Source organism: Agelaius phoeniceus, chromosome 3 (genome assembly GCF_051311805.1).
Source record: "Agelaius phoeniceus isolate bAgePho1 chromosome 3, bAgePho1.hap1, whole genome shotgun sequence".
NCBI lineage: Eukaryota > Metazoa > Chordata > Aves > Passeriformes > Icteridae > Agelaius > Agelaius phoeniceus.
Genome location: NC_135267.1, coordinates 19,266,938 through 19,294,929, shown reverse-complemented (window position 1 = coordinate 19,294,929; position 27,992 = coordinate 19,266,938). Strand labels below are relative to the sequence as shown.

Here is a 27,992-nt window from a genome sequence, read left to right as displayed (position 1 = left end):
AAATGAAACCAAGTGGCTAGACAAAGCTAAACACGTAAATATTGTCTACCTAGAACTTTGCAAAGACTTTGACGTCACTCTCCAGAGCATTCTCCTGCAGGAACTTGCTGCTCATGGCTTAGACAGGAGCACTATTCTCTGGGTACACAGGTGCTGGGTGGCCAGGCCCAGAGAGCAGTGGTGAATGGAGTCACAACCAAAGAGTGGCCAGACACTAGTGGGGCTCCCCAGGATTTAGTACTGGGGCCAGTCCTGTTTAATATCTTTCCTTATGCAGGATCTGGATGAGGGGATGGAGTGCACCATCATTCAGTTTACAGATGTTACCAAGCTGAGCAGGAATGCTGATCTGCTGAAGGACAGGAAGGCTCCACAGAGGGATCTGGATAGGCTGGATCTGTGGCCCAAGGCCAACAGTACAGGGTTCAACACAGCGAGGTTCCACGTCTTGCACCTGGGACTCTTGGAGATGAGTGACTGGAAAATTTCCCTGGGGGAAAAGGATCTGGCAATGCTGGTTGACAGCCACCTAAATTTCTCCATGAAAATCCAAAAAGCAATTTCCCACCCTATTCCAGAATCCAAGTGAAAAAAGCACACATGGATCTACTCTGACAATGTTTGCACTATGCTCTGAAAAGCAGTCAAGTAAAGACATCTTTGATTACTGGCACCTTAAAGTATCAAATGGTGACCTCTGTAACTAATCATACATATTGCCAGAAAAAGGATAAAGTTGGATGATTGTGTGCATTACCAATGTACTGCAGAATGACAACTAGCATATGAATACATCATTTAAATTTTTAACTTAGGAATAGTTACATCTTTTGATTAAGAAACTCAAGAATTGCCTAAAACAAAGAAGGATGGCAAGGAGCTCTGAAGTTTTCACATTTCTCCACAAGATTTTGATTGCATTTCAGACCAGAAGACTTACAGTCATTTTTTTTTAGCAGTTCTTGAATCTTCTTCCATTGTTTGTGTTTTGTGACTCATTTTTAGGAAGAGGTTACAGCAAAAATAACCATTTTGCACAATGAAATTCAATACTCTCTTTAAAGCATCTCCTACCTTTAGTGCTGAGCAAGAAATTACATACACATGCAACAGTACTGTAAGATTTCAGTTTCACCCTGTGCTCATTGAGAAACCCTTTGGTGCATAAAAAATGTAAGATCAGAAAAGAAAGAATCTGCAGATTTAGAGTATTAGTCCAGTTCCCAGCCCCTTTTACATGTAAATGTGTTATCTGTCCCCATTTTCCTCCCTAAAACACTTCTGTACTGTTATTACTTAGTGGTGGCACTACCCAAATACATGCTAAGTTAACAGTTTGTGTAAAAGCAACAACACAAACAGTAGTTGGCCCAATGTCTTGATGTAGTCTGTTGACCCGACTACTATTCCAAGTAAAAAAAAGTAAGCTTTAAACAAGAACTAAATGAAGTTATCAGAAAACATAACATACAAAAACTAGGAATGATTTTACTTTAGTTTAGTTTGTACTGACATGTTTGTGATGCTATGTAACAGTCACACAAACACTATTGGTCATTGGGGCGTAAGTACTTCATAAAGTTTTCATCTGCTTTCATTTGTAGTTTTTCCAAAATCCAGTGTTGATGTAATGCATGTCATTATTCAGCCTTTTATTAAAAAGGATTCAAAGTTGAAGCTTTATAAGCCTATACTAAGCTTCCATTTAAACATGAAATGCAGGCTGCTATCACGCAGAAGATTCAAGACATTAAAGAATGAGTGTGTTATCAAACCACTCAGGAAGTCTGCAGCTGAACCAAATACAAAAGTGCCCTCGAGTGGCCAGTTTATACACACACAATATGCAGGGAATTAGCCTAAATGAAGAGGACTATTCTGCTTTCATTTGACAGGTTTTAAGTTTAGCTGCTGCTTATGTTTTTCTGATTTCAGCAGACTTTTGACTTCATTACTATGTATCTCCAACAAATGTTGACAATACTAAAATCAGTAATTTATCCTAAAGCAGTAGCAATTATAGACTGCTAGTAGATGGATATAAACACACAAATCAATTGCTTGACGTTTTTTAAAGAGGTCTATTCTTGAAATACCAAAAGAAGTGTAAGAATACTAATGTACTATCAACAACACTTACCTATGAATTTTTGGAAGTTCTTAAGGCTAGCTGGCCTTAAGGCTAGCTGGCCCATTTTTTCTTTTTTAATTACTAAAATGTCTCCCTGTGCTGGTTTTGGTAGGGGTAAAAATTATTTTCTTCACACTGGCTAGTAGAGGGCTGTGTTTTGGATTTGTGCTGAACGCAGGGTTGATTAATTATAGAGATGCTTTTGTTCTTGTGGGGCTTACACAGAGCCAAGGCCTTTCTGCTTTTTGTACCACCAGCCTGGTGAGGAAGCTGGGGCTGCATGGGAGGTTGGGAGGAGACACAGCCCGGACAGATGACCCAAGGGATATTCCATGTCACATGACATCATGCTCAATACTTGAAGTGTGGGGAAGGGGAGGAAAGGGGACATTTAGAGTGAGGCCATTTGTCTTCCCAAGTCACCATTACACATGAGATGGCTGAACACCTACCTGCCCTTGGGAAGCAGTGAATTAATTCCTTGTTTTGCTTTGCTTGTGTGCCTGGTTTTTGTTTTCCCTATTAAGCTGTCTTTATCTCAACCCACAAGTTTTCTGGCTTTTACCCTTTTCAATTCTCTTCCCAATCCTGGTGGCAGAGTGAGTGAGCAGCTGTGTAGCCCTTGGCTGCTGACTGGGGTGAAACCACAACACTCCCCTATCCTGTGCTGTAACACTGGACACCCATAAGAGAGATCCAGAATCCTGTGTTTCACAAAACAGAGCAATGGTTGGCTGTGAAAGAAGCCAGTACTGCTCTTCTGTCAATACTGGGAACACACTCAGCACTCCTCCATCTCTTCAGAGTCACCATCCTAATTACAGGAATAGATGATGCTTATGCATAAGCCAGTTGTAGTTCTGAACATGTGGAGAGCTATAGACATTTGTAAGATTTACATCGTACGTAGACACAATTATACAATGTTCTGGGAAATACAGATATATTTAATAGACTTGAGAAAAAAATATTTTTTTCACAACTCTAACCCAGAACATCCACATGTATTGTTTCCCACATTTTTTTTAGGTTATTTATTTTCTGCTTTTGATAACCACCTCGGTGAGATATTACAGAGAGTCACCATGGCTTAGTTAAATGTTGACACTGGATAAACAAAACAGATGCTTTTAATTTCTTACTGAATTGCCCTCCATTTCTCCTGTCCAGCCTAATCAGTGTTTTCTGCATTTGTTCCATGGAAAATTGTCTTTAGTGAGAATTTCCCTGCATTTCAGACCAATACCTTCTTTTCCCCTAAGTGGCTTTCTCTGCTGCAGGCAAGACCATTTACATTTTCATGATCCATGTTAAACTGGCAAGGTAGTCACTAGAGATTTCATCTTTGGCAAAGTTTTGTTTACTTGGACATAGCAACTTGTAGCTATGTGGTCCAGCTGTGTGAAGTACATATGGAAGTGGTGAAAACAAGACCCTGCATGTGGGAGCTACTGGGAACGCAGCTGGCTTACTGAAGATCCAGTCTTGCTTCTTCAACTCCTTCATTTATTCCACTGCTTGGCAAAGTGCTGCTGAAGGGCTGTCACTTGTGATACACCCAGGCACTGATACTGGGGCAAACACTATTGAACTTCTTCAGTAATGAGCCATGCAGTGGTGCAGAGTACAGGTTTGCAAAGGGTACAAACAGGAAGAGTGGTTCATGCCCTATAGAGGTGCACTGCCATTCAGAGCAGCACTGACAGGATGGGCCAGCAGGAGTCACCTGATGCTCAAAGGAAAGTGCCAAGCCTTGCACCAGTATGGTGGTGCAGTAACTTCATGCACCAGTATGGGCTCAGTATCAAGTGGATGGAAAGCAGATTTGCAGAAAAGGACCTGGAGATTCTGGTGGACAAACTGGACACAAGATTGCCCCATGGCCAATTCTGGGCTCACAAATACAGGAGAGACAAGGGCACACTGAAGCAAGTCCAATAAAGACACACTAAGATGACTAAAGGACTGAAGCACCTTTCAGACAAGGATAGGCTTAGTGAGTTCAGGCTGTTTAGTCTGGAGAAAAGAAAACTGGGGGGTGGGGAATGAGCAGGGAACAAAGACTAAGGCAGACAGACTGTTGCCTGTGACACCCAGAAACAGGACCAAGAGGCACAGAACATAAAGTCAAACACAGGAAACTCCATTGAAACATAAGAATAAATTTCTTTCATTCTTTTACTGTGGAGGTGGATGAATACTGGAACAGGATACCCAGAGAGGTCTTGGAGTCTCCAGTTCTGGTGACATTCAAAACTCAACTGTAAATGAGACTCAACAACCTGTTCTAGATGACCCTTACTTGGAGCAGGATGAAGTCCAAGGGTTGCTTCCAACTCTAGCTATTCTGTAGGAAAAATGTGTATTTTATGATTGGCTTTTCACAAGTATTAAAATGAATATTATATGTATTGTGTTAGAAAGCAATGCTGCATTAATTCTCTTAAGTAGTGTGTTAAATATAGTTTCAGGTTATAAGAAATGTTAAAATAGAAACTATGCTATGTAGAATACTTTTTTTAAAGAAAGGACTCGCAGCAAGATAGCAGCCACAGGACACTTAAATCTTTAGAGAAAAAGAATTTATTGCCCTCTTATCAGAAGAAATGAACTTCTTCCCACCTCGAAGGCACTGTTAGGATTCAGAGGAAGAAGTTTACCAGACAGAATCCTGTATTTGAATGGAATTTATGCATCATGTATGAAGTGTATGAATATACAACAGGCTATTGTTTTTAAGGGTTAATCCTTTGTTAACGGGTGGGCTTGTGAAAAAGGTAAAAGGTACCCAGACGTTGGTAACTCTTTGTCTCTATTGTCTCATACTGTCCTAATTCAAATTGTCCAAATTATTATTACTCTAATTGTATTACTATTTTTATAACCATTTTATTACTATTAAACTTTTAAAATTTTTAAAAAACAAGTGATTGGCATTTTTCACATTCTGCAAATCTACAATTTAACCCATTCTAACAAAATTATCTTGAAAATAATTTACCCTGCTTTCCCTACCCCCGCCTTCAAGTCATAATCCTGTAGGGTATTTCAGTGCTCCCTATTGACGCCTATCTTGACTAGCATATTTTAAAAACACTTCCTAACAATTGATTCCAAAGTTTTTCATAGACCACAAAAAACCCCAGTAGGTTTACTGCACTTTTGTGAGGGGTGACTGGTAACCAGTCCCTCCACAATAATGACTGAATGCTTCTGAATGCTGGCTTCTATAAACTGAAATGTTCATGTCCCCTTTCATACCCCAATTTCTATATCTTAAGATCCCTACTTAACATATTTTAGTGCAGTAAATGTATTACAGATTTCATCTCCTTTAAGACAACTTTCTGGAAAGTGTGCCATCACAATTTTTAAATGCACATCACATTTTAGCCAGTTGCCTAAGTTCATACTTCTTAAATTATACACAATGTCTAAGGAAAACATGAAAAATGTAGACCCATAATTCTTTTCCTTCAGTGAACTTAAGAGTTACACTAAACTTCTGCTCCATACATAATTCACATCCTTTCTTAAATACAGAAACGAAGTTTTCTATTCTCTAAACATTGTCAGGATGTGATAACATATTCCCACTTCATGTAGTGGAATAGACTGCACCAGTTCATAATTTTTGAGACTGAAAGTCTCAAAAATCTACTTGAAATCTACTTCAGCTGAATCATCATCCAACTTGAATAAGGTGATTCCTATATGCATTCTCCTATATACTTATTTTTATTAAAAACCATAGAGATTGTTTATGATGATACCTACATAGCTAACCTTTATCCTCACTCAACACAGTGATGTCACTGCTTTTCCTCATTACTTGTAAAGCATACGGTCATTGTATAGATAAAAAATAACCAAGAATTGAAGGAAGATTGTCTTTTTACAGGTTTTATTTTACATGAAATAGGAGGTGCTAAATTTTTTTTTAATTGAGAAAGTATGACTGCTTCAAACTTGATTTTCTGAATCTCTGTGCAACTTTAGTAAACTTTTAACTTAGCAGCATATAGATAGTGTCAAATTCAATTATTGGGGTTGTGAACCAGAAAAAACTTCTTTAGTGCAGTCCTGCATCTCTAGGAATAACCCCAGCAGTTTTACTGCATATTCTAGAACAGAATTTTCTAGACAGATTTTACTCTTTCTGGAAGCTTTGTTCTAAAAATTACACATTTCCTTTTTATTTATTGATAAACTGTAAACATCTACCTCAAAGCTGAAGTCCTCTAGGCCTGTAAGTTTGGAAGATCCTTAGTAACTCCACAAAACCTAAAACAAGGACTTGCCACTTCTCTTGGCCACTAAGATCATGAACCTCATTAATAACTGTTCCTCCACATAACCAGTTGCATAGCTCTGGTAAATATTTGGCTCTCAATACAGAGACTGTCAGTCAAGATGAATATTCTGTTCAGACATTACTTTCATAAAACCCCACACTCCAGAGCATTTCTCCATGGCTCATATTTGCTTCACTTATATTGACTGCAACCATTCTGAAAAAGTCCAAGTCATTTATTTAAGCATACAAGTTCAGATTCTTGGGGAAAGGTGTTTATGTAATTGCAAGCTGTGCTCTTAAAGAGTGTTCTGGGAGACAAACGGAAGGAGCATAGGGAGTCTAATGAGAGTCCAAAGCAAAGACAAGGTTTAACAGTCTTCAGGACTAAGGTGGTTATAGATGAAACTGTTCTGCATGCTTTACCCTTTAGTTCTAGGATTGCTGGGTACCAAAAAACCCCTATGACGAATATAAAAGGATTTGCAGGTGCTGCAAAGTGATGATCACGTCCAATTCCGAAGTGGAACGGTATTCCCAGTTTCACGTCTGTACTACCTGAAGGATAGTTTTATCACCCAAAATCACCTCCTGTGACTTGACCTATGGCAACTGTCTGTTGCTAGCTACAGAAGCAATGCAAGCTCCCACCTACATTTAAGAAGCTTTCAAGAATAAATGAAGTCAAAAAGCACAGCATATTGCACAGGAAACTGTTCTTGTTCCTGTATCTTGGATGCACCATTTATAAAGATGCCCTAATTGTTTCACTGCTATTTGAAGTTGGATTTATTGGATTCTATGCTATACTTTACATCATTCATAGCTTATGTATGCCTAAAAATTGAGAATGAGGTCTAGCAGAAGTTGATTCCAGGACAATAGTATTATGCTGGAGACATTTAAAATACATTTACTTGCCAACAGCTATTGCTGCTCCTAAGCTGATTATTCAAAGAACAAAACCAGTTCTTTCCAATAAACAATATCACATCTCATGTGTTATTCACAGGACAAACATACATCCATTGTTCCAAGGTATTAGCCTCTGGGGTCTTTCTATAAATTAGCCACAAGCCTGCACTGGGTCTAAGCAAGAAAATGAGAGTAACTATTTACTGATAACCCACTTAAAACAGCTGAGAAAATTATACCACACATTTAGTCCTGAACAGTGATACAGAACAAGCATCTCACATTTTTCCAAAAATGCCGCATCAGAAAACTCTGAGATAATATGCATTTTAGTAGATTTAAAAGATTTTAAAGTCCAGTTGCTTTCAATCAGCATTAGATTATTCTAATGTATATTTGATTTCTACTTCAATGCACTATTCTATTTAAAATGTAACTAGCCAATAAAATCACAGATGCTTTTTTTGCCCATAGCTTTATCCTTCATCACTTTTTAGTGAACCATGAAAAAAAAAATCATATTTGCATATTTTTAGTCTCCATGGCACTACTGGCCTCTGCACTACCTAATTTTGTTATTATACTGTGCAACTCTAAAAATCAAACTTAGTAATGCAACAGTCTTGTCAGAGAACAAAAGATCTTATATACTTAAGAATAATAAAATAGAAGATTTGCAAAAAAAGATATTTGTAACTCATTGTAACAAATGAATCCTGACAGTCAACAACTGAACCTTGATATATACTCCTGGGCTTCAACACACAACATACAGAATTCACAGAGATGTACTGGAAGACAAATTTGAAAAGCTTATGAACCCACCAAAATGACACTAAGAGAAATACTGTATTGCATGTTTTAAAATAATCTATTCAAAACAACTTTTATGGTATGGAAAGCTTTTACCACGAGCAACTTGCAATGTGGATGGAATCTGGGAAAGCCCCTTAAATTTTCATATGACACCTCAGTGAAAGTACCACATTAAGGAAAGTGACCCTCAGGCATTGCAACCCTCTTTCTGCACTTCTGTATCATCTGCTTATACCTAGAAGGGATTCATTTTAAGAAAAGACAATGTATGTATGCATCTCTAACTTAAATTAGTCTTAATCCAAGGTGAAGGCATTTCCATTTCAAAGGTGGTAACAAAAAGTGTGCTAAAAAGCTCATGTGTCCCACCAAGAATACTAATTTTGATTAAAAATAGGGTACAAGATGCTCTCTGCAAATGTAAGTACAGTAAAGAAATTTTCCAGAAGAACAGAAATGCAGAGTACCGGACAAGTAGAATAGAGGCTCAACTTTGCTTTTTTTCTTCTTCTTCCTTGTCAGGCCCAGACCCAGAAGAAAGACAATCACTGGACACCAGCTGCAGCACTACAGGCACACATGAGCTGGGCCAGGGCCAGAGCCAGGGAGGATAACCCAGCACAAGCATCAGACAACAACCGCAGGTGCTACGCCAGTGCAGCTCATTTACTATGGTGTACTTTAGCATCTGCCACAACTGTGACTACAGATTGTCCACCTTAAACCTGATGCCTTGAGGTCTTCAAAAAACACAGGTGACTCAATGTGTACAACTCATCTATTGCTAAAATACTGTATGATCAGATTTTGTTCCCAGAAAGATTACAGCATTTAAACTAGTCAAGGAAAGAAAAGCCCAAGTGGGAAGAAAGTACTCAGCAGTAACACATATGTATCTCTTCAGCTTGTCTGGATTCTATCCTTGCTGCTATGGCAGGTAAGTGATTTATCTTACTCTGCAATATGATAAAGCTAATTACTCCTTCAAACATATTAAGGCAGGAGTGAACTGCTACATTAGACACCAAGGTTCTCTGTTTAGAAAGATGATGAGTGTCTTAAAAACTTTTTAAGGAAGTATAATTTTAAACTCTTCTTCCTACTTTATATTTTGGAATAAAAGTAAAGAAGGGTAACCAATTTGTAATTCAAACCAGAATCATATCTTACATCTTAAGAGAAGCAATTTTCCCCCATTTCAGCAGTACTTATTGAAATACTCTTTTCTACTTCCCAGGTTTGCTTTTTTTACCCTTCTAAAACGAAACCATCATTCAAAGATCCATTTTCTCAAATGGGAAATGCAGCATAAACTCTCATGCTTTTAACCTACACTTGCAACTTGTCCCTGTAAAAGTTCACTGCCTATTAAGGCAGAGTAGTAAAGCTATGTGCTAGGCCATGCTTAAATAAAGCAGGTACATAGCTGTGTATGTTTAAGCATAAATACAACTATATAATGAAAAATGTATGAACTAGATGATGTATCCCAGAAACAGATGTATCAAAAAACAAAGAAAGAAACCTAAGAAGACTGAACTTCAGTAAAGGTTCAAATTCTCCAAACTCCTTTGCCGGAGAAGCACTCCCTAACTTACAGTAATGAACACACAGCTACAGGATTTAACAGCAGGCTCATCATACTGCCTGTGTTTGCTACTACAGTGCATCTCAACACAAGCAACAGCCTGGAATTCAGCAGAAGGGCTCAAAACACCCTAGGATTTCTCATCAAGGTTTACAGAGAATGAGGGAAGACCATGTCACCATACATAGCAATCCTATCTTACCCCTGTAATATGGAAAAAGATAAATAAAAAAGACTCAAACGGTACTGTTAAAGAAATACCCATGAGTGAAAACCACAAAATAAAGGATCATAAAACCTGTTGGATCATAATGCTTTGCTAATATAAATGTAATAGACAACAGAGGTAAAATTTATGGAACCTAGGAATAGTCTTCAAAAGACAGAGAAAACAGCACTTTGAGTCAAAAGGTTTTCAAATGTAGAAGACATTTTAACATGCATAATGTTCACTACATTTCTCTTACATAGCTTTCAAAACCAAAGTGACAATTCTTGGTTAAAGTGTTTACTTACATTGAAGGCATTAACTGCATTTTTATCATAATATTTCTTCTTTTCATACTTATCCCTGATGAAAAATTCCACAGCTCTGGAAGTAGCTAGTTTAAGGAAAATATGCATTCATATAAATAGTAACATCAACCACTCTACACAGAACAACTGCTGCTGCAGTGCCCAAAGTGAGCTTCTTTGTACTACACAAAATTAATCAGTTTAATCTCTTAAGAAAACAGTATGAAAAAGATAGAGTAAAAGTAACTCAGGGTTTCACAATTAGGACATTGTCACCTGGTATTTATTTTATTATACATGGCTGTAGGACTGAAAATACTTAAACAATGGTACTCATATATGGTAAATAATTATAGTTTACCATCTTAACTTGGGGAAAAGTACTTTTCTCTTTATAAAAAAGGTGAAATGTATGTACCTGTTCTCTGACTTGCATGTTATATATATATACCATTTATCAAATGCTGATCATAAACACTTCTCTGAGATCACCAAGTCCTCTATGAGAGTCTCCTGTTAAAACAAATACCCCTGTGGAAGGGGAAAAAAAGCCAAAACAACTAATGATAAAAAGATTTTGAATCAAAGATAGAAATAGCAGCAAGCATGTTGCTGTAGGAAACCAGAACTAACAACTCAGTAGCTCAAATGCAAAAAAGACAGTCAGTTGTTTTCCTCAATTACTCTCTCAGCTTCATAAAGCAGCTCATCCAAAGCAGTGTGAATACTTTACATTTAGTAAAGCTGACTCTCTAGGATCTGAAGAATAAATTTTAACTACTTTCTCCAGCAATGTGATTATCCATTCAAAAACTGATACTGCAACTGTGGAAGCTCAGACCCATTGCCTCAAACTTCCAAAGCATTTTTCCTCAATTGATGGAAAGATACTCTTAGCTCCACATACTGTGTCTTAAGATTAACACTGAATTCAGAGCACTCAGTCCCTTCATTCTGTGCATCAAATTATATTGTCAAAAATCATAGTTTCAAACAGTATGCAAATGTCACCTGAAGACAGTTTCATAAAAATTACAAAAATCAAAATACTGCTTTCTAACTCTTTCCAAATAGATATAAATTGCAAAGGGCATCCTGAGCACTTTGAAGGTACAGCTTAGTACTAATAGGATGAAAAAATTTATTGTTGCTGGAAAAAACATCTTTCAATAGGAAAAATCTTTCATACAAAGAAAAAAAAATCCACAATGATCCTAAAAGTTAGTTCCTATACTACAGCATCCCTGCCAAGTACCAGGGAAGGAAAAAAAATGCTTAGAAAGGTCACTCTTGTGATTAAGAAGCAGAAATGAGGAGGGATCTTTAGCAGGAAATTTTCAGCAGATTCCTCCTGTGTGTCCACTTTACTACATTAAAACTAGAAGTATATTAAGAGTATAAAACCAGAAGCATATTATAGGAAGTTAAACACTAATATAGATGAACATATACAAAATTGATCATTACATGCAAAATATTTTCAACATTTATCCAAAAGAATGTTCAGAATATAAGAATATTCACAAGCAGAACACTGATGACATACTAAGCATCACTACTATTTTGTAGTGGTACAATGGGGAAATAAAAAAGGCAAAAAACATCCATAACACAACAGCTTGTCATGAATGCCAAGTAGGTAAGTAGCTGCCAAAGCTATGCGAAAATTGAGAAATAAATCAGAAATTGTTACAATCACCTCTCATGGCAATACAGTGTTAATAAAGAAAACACAGGCAATGAAGTATACTCAGTTGACAAAGTCCACCAGTTAGTCCACAACTATTCAAAAGGGTATGTAATTGATTCAAGGCATACAGTGTGAAAAAAAGAAATATTTTGAAAGTCTAAAGATTAGACTTTTGGTCTGATCTGACAAGAAAAGGTTAAAGCATTATTACTTCTCCTGCAGTAGCACCAGTGAATTTAAGTTACTTGCAGCAAAAAAAAAAAAAAAAATCTTCAAGTTCCATTTTTGAGTAAGTTTTAGTCAAAATATTTCAATCATATGGCTAAAATAAAGTTACAGAATATTACAGCTGGAATACTATGGTGCTATCTGATTCTTTTTTTATGAGGATGTATGTTTAATGCAAAAGCTTCTAGAATATGAAAAAAGTATCTGTTTGCTCAAGTGCATTTTTTAACAAGTCTAACTCTTCCAAAGGAAAAAAAAGTCTTCTGTTATAACATATCAAGTGTAGCATCTAATAAACAGAAGAACCAGAATCATCTTTGTATATAGCAAATTAAGATCAAGTTACAACTAAGTCTGTTTATCAGCTCCTGTAGCTGGGGGAAGACTCAGCTCACACAAGAGTAGGTGTTTAGGATTTCATTATAATTAAAGAGTTACAATAAGATCAGGTGAAGCAAATCCTACCTATGGAGTAACTTCACTAAATCAAGAAAAAAACCCCAGACCTAAATTAATGCCATTATACATTATCCTAGTGATTCAGTAAAGGTATTTAGTGAGAAAAGTTATTTATTGCCAGCAGACTGCTTTTCTTCCAACCCTTCCTGTCCAGGTACACAGTGACAACCACACACAAACACAACTGGTGGCCCTGAGAGAGCTTGGGTTTATTTATGTATTTCCATGGTAGTCACCTAGAGAGAAATCCATGCTTCACTGGAGTAAGATGCAATGGCTTATTTTACTGTACCATTCAGCTCATTATTTCCTGATCAAATGCTTCTAAACTTCAGATGGCAGTTACTCAAGACAAAGAAAATATTCAAGAGCTCTCCAGTATCACTCTAACTTTCTACATACAGGGAATTTATGAAGTCACCTCCTCTGAAAGCAAAAATAAATGGTGCTTGCCAAATCTCATTACAAAGTAGATTTACTATGACTGAAGTAATTTAAATCTTTTCTGAACTGTTCTCAACTTCCACTGTCATTTCTTATACAACAATATCAATGAAATAAATAACATAAGCTGACAAATGTAGCAGTTCCTTGAAACAGTCATAACATCTCAATTGCATTAGAAGTCATTTCAATGTGAAAGCCCAAACAAAAAGGATACTGATCTGTTTGAGGTCTTCGGAAGTTCTCTGGCAGATTAGCTTCATAGAGTAGTCTTGCTTTAGTATTTCCCATTTCCTGCATGCACTAGGGAAAAGTGGTAGAAAACAGTTAGTTCATGTCTGTCAATAGTTTAAACTCTGAAACAGTCAGAATGCTACTGTGGAGTGCTTAAATGCCATTACAAGTTTTTAACTTGGAGAGCTCCCTGTTGCCATAGGTCTTGGGAGATACGAGCACGGCACAGGAGGGCTGCCTGCCCAGACGTGATGGACAAAGCAACACGGATCCTTTTGGTTGGTTTGCAGTGTAAACCAACCCATCCAGGGAAAGACAAGCTTTGATCTCTCAGGATGGCTCTTCAGACCAGGAAGACAAAGAGTAATAAAATTTGCCTGATGGCAGGAAGAGGCTTCAAGCATACCTGGAAGACTCAGAGCTTGATACACCAAAAGAACACAACCAGGCATCACACAGATATGTGAGTGCTACTGTCCTGACACTTACTAAAAAGGCTTACAACACTTTTTCTACAGATACAACCAAGAAGTAGCTTGCGGAGTCCCTGGAATAAGGTCGAATACACTTCTAAAATGAAATGAGAGGTAAACCAACTTCTGAAGTGAGTTTTATGAACTTAGGCTCACTACAGTAGAAATATGATTCATGCAAAAGCCAATAGGATTGTAAAACACGTAAGCAGGGCATCATGATAAATGCAAATCCTTACAGAAGTACTCCTGATATACCTTCCAAACTGGAAACATATTTGAAGATATTCTACCTGTATTTGCTCTGGTGTCCATTGATCCAAGTTGACAGACTTGACCCTTGATATATGAACCCCAAGATTTCGATGTATTCCAGCACATCTGATGCAGATAAAAACACCAGTGTTCCAGGAAGCCCATCTTGGTCCTAAAAGGAATGAGGAAATAAATAAATTCTTTTCAAAATTCCATATACTGTGAGGATTTTGTCTAGCATAATTCTATATTGACAAGATGAATGAACAGGCTTGAATAAAGGCTCACCTCTGCCTCTCTAGAATATCTGTCACTTTTAACAATTTCCAGTGTTAACAATTTTATTCACAGATTTCTACTTCTAAATAATGTCACAAAACATTAACTAGTCAGATTTATCCAGAAAGTGTATGCTGTGTCCATCTCCCCACCTCCAAAACAATACAATAAATAGAGTTTATAAAGTTCACTTACTAGCAATAAGATTTTTGCTTGCATCTTGAATAATCTTTACAGCTATGCCTCAGATGAAGCATCAACACAAGAAGCAGAAGTTGCTCCTTTTTTCCCTTTTTTTCCATTTAAAAGCTTCTTAAGACATGCATCACTACTTAAATTGAAATTAACTGCCGGGCAATCTAGTATTAACGCAACAAATACCTCATATAGCATAGGCTCTACAACAGTAGTACACAAGCTCTTAGGAAATGCTTACACAGAGATTTGCAAAACCAGCTGATAAAAATATCCTTTTAAGAATGTGGAAAACTGATTTTGTTCAGTACCCTTGATTTCTAAACTACCATTTACAGCCAAATGGATTTTCTAACAGAATCAGGCTGATTTACTAACCACTATTGTTTCTCAACTGCGCTGGCATTTTGAGACAGTTAAAGTATGCTGGCCTGAATTATCACATTGACACTTAGGATTTTTCTCTTGAAACTACTATTCATTCTCTAATTAAACACATTTATAGAATTTTATTCCAGCTCTGTACATCACCACTGTTAAAAGTACTACTTTGAAGTCCATCTCGTTCTGAGCTCTAAGGAGTTAAAAGATTAAATAATTACCATCAAAAGCAAGAAGGTATATTGAAGAGTTGGAAAACATTTCAAGCAGTTTTCTTCTGCTTTTGTATGACAAATGTGCCCTCAGACCACTCCTGCAACTGCAGCTGTTTGCATTTCAATATCAATATATTGTATGAACACTTTCCTGGGACCTACAGAAGAGCTCCATGCTTCCCTCTCCTGATCTTTTGCTTAGGACTGTGTTGGTTTGAGCTGGCAAACACCCATGGAGCTGCTCATTCACTCTCCTCTCCTACAGGACAGGGAGAAAAGAGCAGGAAGGTGAGAAGACTTGCAGACTGAGATAACAGTCTGCAAGTGAAGACTGCTTCACTTGTAAGTGAAGCAAAAATCACAGACAAAAGGGGGGAAAAAGAGAAGGAAGGATTTCTTCATTACTTCCCATGGCCAGGCAGCTCTCCAGCCACTTCCTAGAAAGCTGTGCTTCAGCACCCACAACACTTGTTTTGGACACCACTAAAACCAAATTGTCCTTTCTTCCTTTCCTTGAGCATTTGTTGCTTGAGCACTTTATCACATGGCATAGAATCATCAATTCCAGTCAGCAGACATCTCAGCTGCATGTCCTGCCCACCCACTCAGCCTTTAAACTCTGGGGAACAGAACAAGAAAAGAAAAGCTCTGGTAGTGTTTAAGCACTGTTCAAGCAATAGCCAAAACAAGGAAATGGGAGAAATCCTTTCAGTCAGACTCCATTCTTTAGAACCAGTATTTGAAAATCCCAAGACACATTCACAGATCCCCACATTTGCTGCAAGAAGCATTACTCTTACTAGTGGAAATACTAGCAATATTTTGGGTAATCACCTAGCTTTTAATTTATCTTACTCAATATCTCAAAAAGTCAGAGCACTTGATGTCCACTGCTTGACCTTTAAGACCATCATCATTAAAATGACTGGCAGCCTTCAAATAAGTGCTACTATCATAAAATTAGATTTCAAGGGTCAAAAGATCTAGGAATTACTCACCCACCTAACACATTTTTTCCCATATGACAATTTTACATTACAACTACTACTAGTCAGGTAAGAATGGTGAGACTGTTTGCAATGTGTCTTAAATACTACAACAACTAGCAACCTATTGATCTGCCTTTTTATTTCCCCCTATAAAACACTACAGACACAAAATACTCTTACACTTGGTAGATTTATATTATGGGAAGGCCTCACTTAAAATTTATACCACTTTTAGTTTTAGTGCTCCAGGATAGAGTTTTGCAGGTCATTTGCCTCAACCTATTAATCAAGTTTCAGCTAAAATAGAGCACCAGAAGAAACTTAATTAAAAAACCTTCACAGCCATTCCACTAAGGGAGATCAAGTACCTCAGTTTATACAAAAGATTCATCTAGCCATGACAGTTTAGAAATAGGTAAGATAAAGTCTTGTGTACCCAACAGCTTCTGCAGTTTCCCCCTTGAAGTATAACCCATGTGTCTTCTGAAAACTGGAGCCAGTTTTGAACAGGTTACTACAGGGACACAAGGGGTTTAACTGTAGTACCTGTATGCTGTCCAAGTTTCTATCCCTATAGGGTGTTTACACAACCACTATGAACTTTTTACCACGGATGAGTTTGTACAACTACACATCACATGAATTTCCTACTATTCGGGTACTGGAGATCCCAGACAGGTAAATTCTACATTAATGAGACAAGACCATAAGGAGGATTTGACATGACTGAAGTCTAAATAAATTAAGAGAGAGATTATTAATTGTAGTTAAAATATTGAAACTTCATTAACAAAACTTTGTTAACAAAAAGTAATACAACTTTTGAAGTAGATGGCTTTCTCCTAGAAAAGAGTAGTTTTGTATTTTCCCAAAAGCTCCAATTTCATTTATTAGTACTTATTTATGAAATAAATTTTGGAAATCAAATATGTTTAAGCAATGAAGGAACAAATTAAACAGTGGAATAACAGGCAAACCTGAGGCCAGACAAAAATATTCATGGGAAACCTCTGAATTTAATTCCGAGTAATGACAATATGCATTATTAAACACTTCAAATGAAAAATGTTTTCATTAATCCAAATCAATCATAACCACAGTTAAGCACTAGACAAGACCAACTATGCTTGACATAACCAGTCAACTAAAGCCTAGGCTGCAAACCTTTCTGTGTGAAAAATGTTCAACAGTAATTCAGAGCGATTCAATAAACAATTTACAGTTTTTTCAATTCTATATGAAGTCAGGATCCTTATTTCTGTACACAGTAAATATTTTGCACTAATAGAAATATTTACAGGTTTCTTTTTGTTGGGTTCTTAAAGATACATTTGGTTTCCTTTAGAAAAATTTTCAAGAGTAACCTGGTTTAACTGCTGTATATATTTTTGCTTACAATGGCTAGCCAATTAAAAAGATGGCTATTTGGCTTCAGAAATGAAGACTGGACATCAAGAATCTTGATGACTGTTATTTTATACTGTTTAAAACAACTTTGCATGTCATTAGTAATGTGACCTTACCTACCTAGAACTGCACTGTACACTGCAACTTCAGTCAGCCAATAATAACATGAAATGCTTGCCACGTTTGATGTAAGTTTTAATAGAATTGTAATTTTGTTCTTCTAAAAGCCATTTGAATTTTTACTAGAAGTGCCAATGTGCACTTCAGCAGCTTGCTGCACCACTCCAATATAAAAATAAAGTTACTTCTTCAGTCATCTAAGATCTAGACAACTGCTTGAAAATATTTTGAGTCTCTTTTATCCTTTACTAAAGTTAATTTTAGGAAAAAAGCCATAGGACTGAAAATGACCAATATTTATACTAGACTATATACTAGGATACTGTGAAGTCCCTGGAACACTGCCCAGCTGAGCAAAGGAATAAACTCCAGCAACCCAAAGACAGATTGCTGCTTCCAAGAGAAGAATAAATTTTCTTTTTCTTCATGCTAAACTTTCTTTGCCATATTTCTATACATCATTTACTGCTTAGACCTAAATTCCTATTTCAGTTCTTTTCTTAGCCAGTGGCTATGAAGGTGTGTGCTGTCTTCCAGAGAAATCATGACAAGCTCCTGAATACATTAGGTCACATACAATTTAAAGAATCCTTAAAATAACGAGGTTATTTTTTTGATGTGCACAAGGTTTATTGTGTGTATTTAGTCTTACTGACAACTGCAATTCAGTTGTCTTCATAAAAAGGAATGATGAATTTTGACTGGAAATTTAAACACAATACACGTGCAAGTTTCTTGTAAGTGCTAAACAGAAAGGTGGATTTGACCCATAGCTTCACAAAAATTAATTTGGAGTCTTGGCTCTTACATGTTAAATGAAAAACAAGCAACATTTCCCAATACTGGGCTTGGCTGGGATGGAGTTAACTTGCTGCATTGCAGCTCCTATGGAGATATGCTTTGGATTTGTGACCAAACAGTCTTGGTAACTGTAATGCTTTGGCTACAGCTGGATAGTGCTTGCAGAGTCAAGGATTGCTTTTCCATCCCTACCCAGCAGGCAGGGAGTGGGCAAGAGGCCAGGAGGGAAGAGTCAGGGACGTGAGACCCCAAATGACCAAAGGGACATCACAAATATGTATTAGAATTCAATCAGGTGCACAGAAACAGCATTAACTGTGACATATTTATGGTATTTAAGGAGTCCTTTATTAGAGACCATCTGGGCCCTAAGAAGGAAATAAATACTTAGCCATCAAGGAACAATGTAGCCTGTTATATCTTTAAGTTTTCAGAGGTTTTAGGTAACTCATGAATTTAAGAAAAATCCTGGAGAGTTTACTTCTAGTTACAGTAGACTTCCATGCCACTATAGCTATTGTATGGAACCCACATTATCCCTACTCACAGAAATATCTACAGCTATTAAAAAACTGTGAACATTTCAAAAACCAACTTCAGCTGTTTAAAACTTAAGCCATAGAGAGCTTGAAAGCAATTTACATAATTTTAGATAAAACTCTTCAGATAAGTTGATTTCAAGCCAATTTTTAAATTGCCAAAAATGTTATCCAATCTCACATGCCATTCTTTCATTCTAAAGTGCACATCAAAGTGTGAATTTTGTGAAAAAGGCATCATTTTTACATATTCTCTGGTGAGGCTAAAGCTTTTCTCTCAACATATTTCAAAATCTTTCCCACTTTTCCCTCACACTTTCCTTTTTTCAGGATCCGATTTTTGATGACAGATTTCTCCTCCATATTATTTAAACTAGATTCATATCTTGCTCGTGCTTAAAAAAAGCCATACGTACGTTTGTGCACGTACTCCCAAATATCACTTTCTTCTCTGGTCCCATTAACTCACTCAGAAAGGACCATGTGTTCTGCTCCACTATTTTAGAATAAGCTGATTGAAGAAGCCACCATCAAAATTCACACATTGCTGACAAACCCTCCTAATGCACTTCTACACAATTCAACCATCTATTTGTGAGTACAGCTGACAAACATCTTTGGGCAAGAATAATGATGGGAATTTTAATGCTGAAACTGGTATAGTGCATTTTCAAAGGAAATAAAACACAAAGTACATTAGTGTTCATATGTCCAAGATTTAAGTTTTACTCCAACTGCTCAGGTTTTATTTTGCATAGCACATGCATAGTACTGCATCAGGTACAAAACAAGGCTTACATGGTACAGTTCATTTAAAATGCTGAGGAAAAAGTCCTTTCATCACCATTACAAAAAATGTGAACTAACAGTACTGACAGTATATGAATCCAAGCAGTCAATACAGTGTGAAATGTGAAACATTGCTTTAGCTCCCCATTTGATTAGTTAAAAGTTTTTTTAACTGTTTTCAACATCTCAGTCAACACTCCGTCTTCTACTCAACTTCCACCTGCAGTAAGGAATTAGCAAGAAATATTATACACTATCAGGCAAGACTGGCCCAGAGTGGGAGAACCTGCCACACAAACATGCTAGGAAAAAAAAAGGGAAAAAAAAAAGGAAAAAGGAAATTTAAAAAAAGCAAGCAGTGGAGACCAGAGCAAACTAAAAAGAGGCAAAAGAAAATGAAAGGTATTTGAACATGATGTAACTGGGAGACATCCACTAAAGAGCAAGAATAATTTCAGTGGAGATTTGACTATCAAGTCGAATGATGATGGCTGCTTTCCTCATTACACCAATTCAGATTTTCCTTCCTTCCTTCCATCAGTCCCCCACGGTCTGTTCAGCTTTCTGCAACTGCAGTTAATACTGCAACACTCCTTTTGCTCAATACAGGTCCTGACCCCTCCCACGAAACATCTTAAGTTATAGAGAGAACACAGAGGTCTGAATTGGAGTGAAAAAAGCAATCATGAAGCCTTTCAATTTTACACGTGTTGTTAAAGGGAAGGACAACCACTTTACATCTCAGCAAATAATTCTGAATCCTTTACAATATGTGCATAAAACCAGCTTACCAGGAAACGAATAAGTTTTGAGACAAAGTTTTAAATGAAAAAGCTTGTCAAAACTAGTTTTAAATATGATTTGTATGATAGAGGCACATAAACACAAAGCTAGTTTTCACTTTACATTCTTGCAGTTACGAGTTAGAAAGTCAACAAGGAAGGAAGCCAAGAATTACACATAACAGAGTACTAACTTTGCATCTCTAATATTGTCTGTAGCAAATTTATCTTGGGACAACATCTTTCAAGACTTCTGACAGACTACAGTTCCTTTTTTCTCTCAACAGCACCCTGCCTGTCCTTTACCCATAAGTGCAGTGAAGTTACTTTAACTCTCATTTGTTTCCCCTAATCTGGCTGCTGTTTGACAGACTTGATTTCCCAAAGAACTGGCTCCATCTTGTGGAACAGAGAATTAACTACAAGAAAATGCTCACACCTGACTCTTCCCGAGTGGTTGTTAAGCAGTTCCCAAAAACTATCACTTTTGGCCAAAGAAAGCCTCAGTATTTGCATCAATCCAAGCATACCCATGCAATGCTCTCTCTCTTTGCATGACTCCCACACCCAATTCATACTGCTCAAGTGTTCTGCTACTTGAGATTTCAATTAAGTTAGGAAAGAATAAATTTAGAAAATATCTAACTTCTCCAAGCTGAAATACAAATAAAGATTGTGAACAGGAGACAAGCACCCTTTCTTAGCAGGTAGAGAGAAAAGAAGGAAAACAAGTAAGCAGCAGTTATATTTTATGTAATTCAATTCAATACAAGAAGATCAGAGTCAACACAAAACAGTCACTTCTCCAGTGGTTACTCAGGGAAGAATAAAAGAACAATGCAAAACTTAGAAAGATTTCTCCAAGTTTCTCTGTTCAAAATATAACACATTAGAGACAGCAATTAAATCAAAATAATACTGAAATGCTCCAAACAAATAATTTACTATCATGCTTTTTCAGTCTAATCCTGTTGGTTCAAAGACCATGTCTTACTAATTTCATTGGCAGTTGCTTAGTTTTTCATACAAAAGGGAGATCCACTATCTCCATTTCTGATTGACAGACTCCTGGGCTCAATGGGGTGGGGGATTGAAACAAATCCTCCAAGAAAACAGCACCCACCCACCCCCAAGATGAAAAGCTTAATTGCAATGTTAATGTCCATTGAAAGACTTTGTGAATTAAGCAAACCTTTGAAAGAACAAAAGATCTTGCATAAAGATCTTGAAGTAAAGGAAATCATGTAAGAACCACAGTACAAGAACCTTTATTCTACGAAATATTCTTCAAGGCCCTTGAACCTTAAGTCTTTTGAGACTACTGATAAAGCACTATTTACTCATCACCTGATCCACTGAATTAGTTTCTGATTAAACAGAATAAATAGCCTGAAGCATGTTCTCACGTCACATCTACTCCAACATTAACCATAACTTCCTTTACAGTAAAAGAAGTTTCCTTGCTTTATTTCCATACCCACGACTGGGAAAACTGCACAAGCTCAGTCTTTATGTGCTTTTAAGGTGTCAAAGTATGCAGCAAAATACTTTTTTATATAAACAGAGGCAACAAAGGACATAAATGGTAGCTGTTAGCAGTCTCACAGCTGGTGCAGTACACCTGTGTTCAGAGAGTCAAGACCAGAATTTGAGAACTTAAAATTTACCACATTTAGAAAAGCATGACAGGAGCTCGAACAATAACTGTTTCTAACAGGCTGTTTTCATATTTTAAAGAAAGTCAAACTCAACAGCATGAAATTGTTCTGAAGGCAGACAACTCAAGCACACTGTTCCAGAGCCCAGCTGAATAGCAGCTAGATTCATGTGGTTTAAGGTATACTGCAGGAACAGTGGGAAGCCTTAGAATCATTACTTAGCTATTTTTAGCCAGTGTCTCATAGGTAGTAGAGTTTCATGGACAGAATTCCTGCAAGTTTGTCTTTTGGTTTGGATAACCATTTTTCATTAAAGCCATCAAAAAACCCATTAAGTGCAGATCTCTTCATAACTCCAAATAGGCTCTGTAGAAGTATAATGAATTAAACTCTTCCCCTGCACAACTCTGTCCCACCTCTGTAAGTCAGACAGAGAAATACATATCAGTTTCAATTATTCCTTCAGCTCACTTATTCACTTGCCTCTGTAGCATCAAAAATTGCTAAAAGCATTTCAAAGAAATGTCAAGGGTTGTATCAAGCCTCACCTAGAAAAGAAGTACAGTGACACGAATGTTCCTTCAATTCTATGTTTAAGCCACAAAATCAAGTGGCTTTAACAACAGCAACTTTAATTCTGGAATGCATCCAAGCATCCAAGTAATTTCAAACAGCTTTATACAGTAAATTTAGTGTGGAATATGCAAGTGCAGTTTGTAAATCAGAGGACTGGTTGGTTACATTAGCTATTGGAGATACACAGGTAATGTCAGTTTATTCTTGAAATGAACAGGTCTTTTTCTTGTCTAACAGCTGTTTGGCACAAGCAATCTAGTAAGATGACAAAATGAAAGAATTTTGTTTCACCTTATTAATGGATTCCTTTTCCAAAATAAAGTAATTTTATCAACTATTAGTTGACTATAGGACATAAAAGCTAAGTTGTGGAATAAAATACAATGTTTAGAGTTCAGCATAAAGTTATATACACAAATACACAGTTGATGCCTCCTCATGTAAATTACAAGAAAAAGGAGATTTTTTTTTTTTGAGAATTGCCCTCCAAAGACCTCCTATTTATCTTAGGAATCAGATGACAGAATTTAAAAAGAACATCTACCTCATTAGAACACTTATTTTCAATGAAAATATCAACATAACTGAGTGTTTTGCAAGGAAACTTCATTTAAAACCATCTCCCAAAGGCTGCATTCCTGACTTGGAAGTACTTCACACCTCAGATTGCACCCATCCCCACACAAGTCAGGTAAGCAGAATCATAATCAACTTCTGAACTGTCAACAGAGCAGCTCCTGACCCTTGGCTGGCAACCACGCCTGGACAGCCTGAGCCCGTGTTGGTGACTGTACAGGAGAACACAAGCACAGGACACAGCCACAGCACTCCTACCAGCCTGGTGGCTGCTACAGCACCCTTTGGAAAGAAAAGTCAGTGCCCCAAATATCAGAGATGACAGGGGTGCCAGCCCTGCTACATTCAATAACCTAACAGCCTCAGAAATAAAATTTCAATTTGGCTAAGGGCTAGCACTCCAATTTTATCCTGCCTGCTCACTCGTGAAGAGAAAGACTGCTTGTGTCAGAGTTCAGGCTGCAAGAATAAGGTGTGCAAGCTGTCATTTCCTGTTAGCAGCATTTGGTGCTTTCTAAAAAAGTCAGGGTTATGTAGCGTATTACAGTATTAGTAGGAAGCTTCTGGAGCAGGTCTTGACTGCAATTCTTCCCTTTTCAGCAAGGAAATGCTAAAACACTGTTTTAAGTTTACAATTTATATTCCTCTTATATGCAGAAATAAAAGGAAAATGGACAACAGTGAGCTCTTACAAAATGTTTTCATAAGCTGATAGCTAAGCATTAAGTAAAAGCATCACTAAAAAGAAAAAGAAATTCATAAACCTATACTACTCTGTTAAGATGTAATAACCCCTCTGCACACCCAGGCAAAGGACAAAGATTATATAAACACCTGCTTCAAAAAAAAAAAACTCTTCAGTCAGTAATTAAAGTTCTTCCTTTAACTATGACAAAAACCTCAGAGAAAAGATTTGCTTGCCAGACAGGCTTATCATGTAGCCTGTTTGCCATAAACAAGAATGAACCTTTCTCTAGCAGAGACATTATCTAGCAATTGCATTAATCAGCTTTCCTTTACATTTTTCCCCAAATATAACTGAAGAGATCCTTAAATAAACATTCCAAAACTGTACAAGCTCTGTGCAGTCCCCAATGACTCCAGGGATGTGCTTTCTGGTACATAACAAAGATGGTAAATGAAATCCCATAACCCCTCCAACAAGCAACTAAATTTGATAAAAGATGCAGAGAAACCAGAGATTGAAGCTTCTTTATCCAAGAGCCATAGAATCAGAGTCTTTAAGGTTGGAAAAGACATTTTAAAGTTCCACCATTAACCAAACAGGGCCAAGTACCTCGTCTACCTGCACTTTAATACTTCCAGGGATGATGATGATTCAGCACTTCAGGCAGTGGAGCTGGGCAGCCTGTTCCAATGCCTGACCAACTTTTCAGTGAAGAAATCTTCCCCAATATCTAATCTATACCTTGCCTGGCACCGAGGCCACTTTCTACTGTCCTGGCACTGGCTGCCTGGGATAAAGGGCCAACCTTCACCTGGCTACCTCCTTTCAAAGAACTGATTGAGTGATTAGAGCTCCCCTTAGCATCCTCCCCTCGACACTAAACAACCTGCAGCTCCCTCAGCTGTTCCTCACAGGACTTGCATTCCAGACCCTTCACCAGCTCTGCTGCCCTTCTCTAGACTCACTCCAGCACCTCAGTGTGTTTCTTGCAGTGAGGGGCCCAGAACTGGACACAGGATTTGAGGTGCAGCCCCACCAGTGCCAAGCAAAGAGGCACAATCCCTGCCCTGCTCCTGCTGGCCACACTGTGGCTGATAGAGGCCAGGATGCCACTGGCCTCCTTGGGCACACCCTGGCTCATGTTCAGCTGCTGCCAACCAGCACCTCCAGGTCCTCTTCCATCAGGCAGCTGGTAGCACTGCAGGGCATTGTTGTGACCCAAGGGCAGGACCCAGCTCCTGGCCTTGTTGATTCTCACACAACTGACCTCAGCCCATGGATAGACCCTGTTGAGTTTCCTCTGTGGAGCCTTCCTGCCTCCTTCCAGCAAATCAACAGCCCCACCCAACCTGGTATCATCTGTAAACTGACTGAGGGCGCACTCAAGACACTCATCCAGATCACTGATAGAGATATTAAACAGGACTGGACCAAAGACTGAGCCCTGGGGTACCCCATGAGTGACCAGATGGATGTGACTCCATTCACCACTCTCTGGGCCTGGCCACCCAGTCAGTTTATACTGAGCAAAAAATACACCTGTTCCAGCAGCCATGAGCAGGCAAAGTAAAGTGCCAAATTTCAGCCTCTAGACAGTAGAAATATCCTGAAATCATCTATAATGACCAGCCAGATTGTTTCATGTACCAATCCTCTCTGCTATATTCGTTTGTGTGGAGATGAAGTTTATTTTCTTCATAGAAAGCCCTACGTGGTGTGTTCTGAATCAGAGACCAAATCAGTGTCAATAACACACCAATGTTTTAGCTATTGCTGAGCAGTGCTTACATTATAACATTGAGGTCTTTTCTGCTCCTCAGACTGTCCTGCCAGTGAGGAGGCTGGGGGTGAGCAAGAGGCCAGAAGGGGACACAGCTGAGACATCTGACCCCATCTGACCAAAGGGACATGGCATATAACACTGTGCTCAGCAATAAAAACTGGAGTATGAAGGAGGAAGAGACATTTGGAGTGAGTAACTACATAACTATTACGTGTGATGGAACTGCTTTCCTGGAGAAGGCTGAACACCCACCTGCTGATGCTAAGTAGTGAATTAATTCCTTATTTTGCCTTGCTTGTGGGCACAGTTCTAAATCTTACTCTTCTGAGTCTCTGCCATCCCACTGGCATCCACATCCACAAAATCCACATCCACTGCAGATATTAATCTACATTCCTCCTCTATATACTGTCTCACTTCCTCTTCAGGTTATGTAGAATTGATCAAGCAGATTTTTAGGCTGCACCATTCATGTCTTTCCTACAGAGAGCTCATTGGCCCACCCTCAAACACTAATATACCACAGTTCTCAGGCACAGGAACAGCGTACCTCGCAAATGCATCTCTGGTCTTGACCCCTGAGTTTACTGTAACAATACTGTCAATCTTCAGAGCAGAACTTGCAGTGGAGCTCAGGGTACTAAATTAACAGAAGACCAGGGAAAAGAATAGGCTGAAGAGGACAAGCAGAATCACACCTTTTCTCCACTTGAAGCTCCAGTGTCATAGACACAAACCCTTCCCACAAATGCCCTGCACGTCAGGGTAGCTACACCCCAATACTGCACTCTGCCCAAGTCTCAGCAAATGGATCACACCTTGGAATGCTTCAATACCCCTCCCTGAATCTAGGTTTGAGCCAATCCACACAACTGAAGGTATCCATGCTCTGTGAGATCTATCTTTTAAAGAGCAGGTGTTAACTTCTGTATTTTCTCAGTCAGTGAACAAAGGAACTATAATCTATGCATAAATGGACTTCCTGAGGTCACTTAGATTAACTTCATATTTCAATCAGATCTAATTAGATCATGCTGCTTAGGGCTTTGTTCAGCTGTTTTGAACAAGTCTAAGGCATATTTCACCAACTCTTTGAGGAAAAACTCAGTCCAGTATTTGAAATTTTTGTAGTTTTTAACTACAAAGTAACTTATTTATATCCAATTCAAATGCATCGTGCCACACATTCAAGGCTTAAATGTGCTTTGCATTTTTCTAATGGCATCTTCTTGCTTCCTAAAACTAAACTGGTCTCCTGCATGATGATACTAAATTAAATATAATTCAAACTAACACAGTTAAACATTCCAGCATGACAGACAATCATCAATACTCAGACATCATTATATCAGCTACTTGTGACTGAGAAAGGAAAGAACAAATTTACTTTTAAGTAGTGCTCTTCACAGCTGATTTAACTAGATTTGTGTTTCAAAAAAATGGAGAGAAAGTTGGAGGGTTTTCTGCACAAGTTATTTTTCCAAAGTGATCTTCTGTATTTTGTGTAGAAAATAAGTTGTAGCTGTACAGTATTTTTCCTCAAAATATCATTTTCTTCAGATGCCAGAAGAGAAATGGAATACAATACCAAAGTGGTAGCTGCATTCAGTCTGGAATACAGACTTGTGATTATGGGTTCAAAGCAGGATTAAGGTTGCTTGAGAAGTTATCAATTCTCCAAATGTGCTCTCAAAACTTTGCAAGCCTCTCAGGCATGAGATCCTGGATCGGTCATATTTTTCAAATTCTCACTTAAGAGCAAACACTTGACAGAATCCTTTTGTTCCATAAACACATTTTTGGAGTAACCTTTTTAAAGCAGGACTCCATGAACACCCAGAAAGCTCCACAGAAATCTCAGTGAAAAAGACAAGTATCAAAGGGTATTTAGCATCCATCACTTCTTTCAGAAGTTGCTTGCTCTATGCTGCAGAACACCTAGAAAATGGAACCAAGGCTTCACAGTCTTTATTAATGAGAATGACAGTTACTTTGTACTTAGAACACACAAGAAACCCTCAGCAGTTGTGGTGCAAAAACCTTGTCTGGTCATCGTGTACCCACCAAAGAGGAGAAAATAAGATAAAAACACCCATGGGCCAAGATAAAGGCAGTTTAATAAAGAAAAGCAAAGACCATATGCAGAAGTAAGAAGAAAAATATTTATTCTC

At 37.8% G+C, this 27,992-nt stretch overlaps 1 protein-coding gene across 4 annotated transcripts in view; it reads right to left on the bottom strand.

Moving 5' to 3' along the window:
• Positions 1-27,992, bottom strand: part of SMAP1 (small ArfGAP 1) — a 93,143-nt gene that overhangs the window by 51,919 nt on the left and 13,232 nt on the right. For all 4 annotated transcript variants that reach the window (XM_054629340.2, XM_054629342.2, XM_054629338.2 and 1 more), the window contains exons 2-4: positions 14,082-14,215; positions 13,299-13,384; positions 10,261-10,336 (exon numbers count right to left, since the gene is read on the bottom strand). In XM_054629340.2, coding sequence (XP_054485315.1) covers positions 10,261-10,336; positions 13,299-13,384; positions 14,082-14,215 — 296 coding nt within the window. The remainder of the gene's footprint in view (positions 1-10,260; positions 10,337-13,298; positions 13,385-14,081; positions 14,216-27,992) is intronic.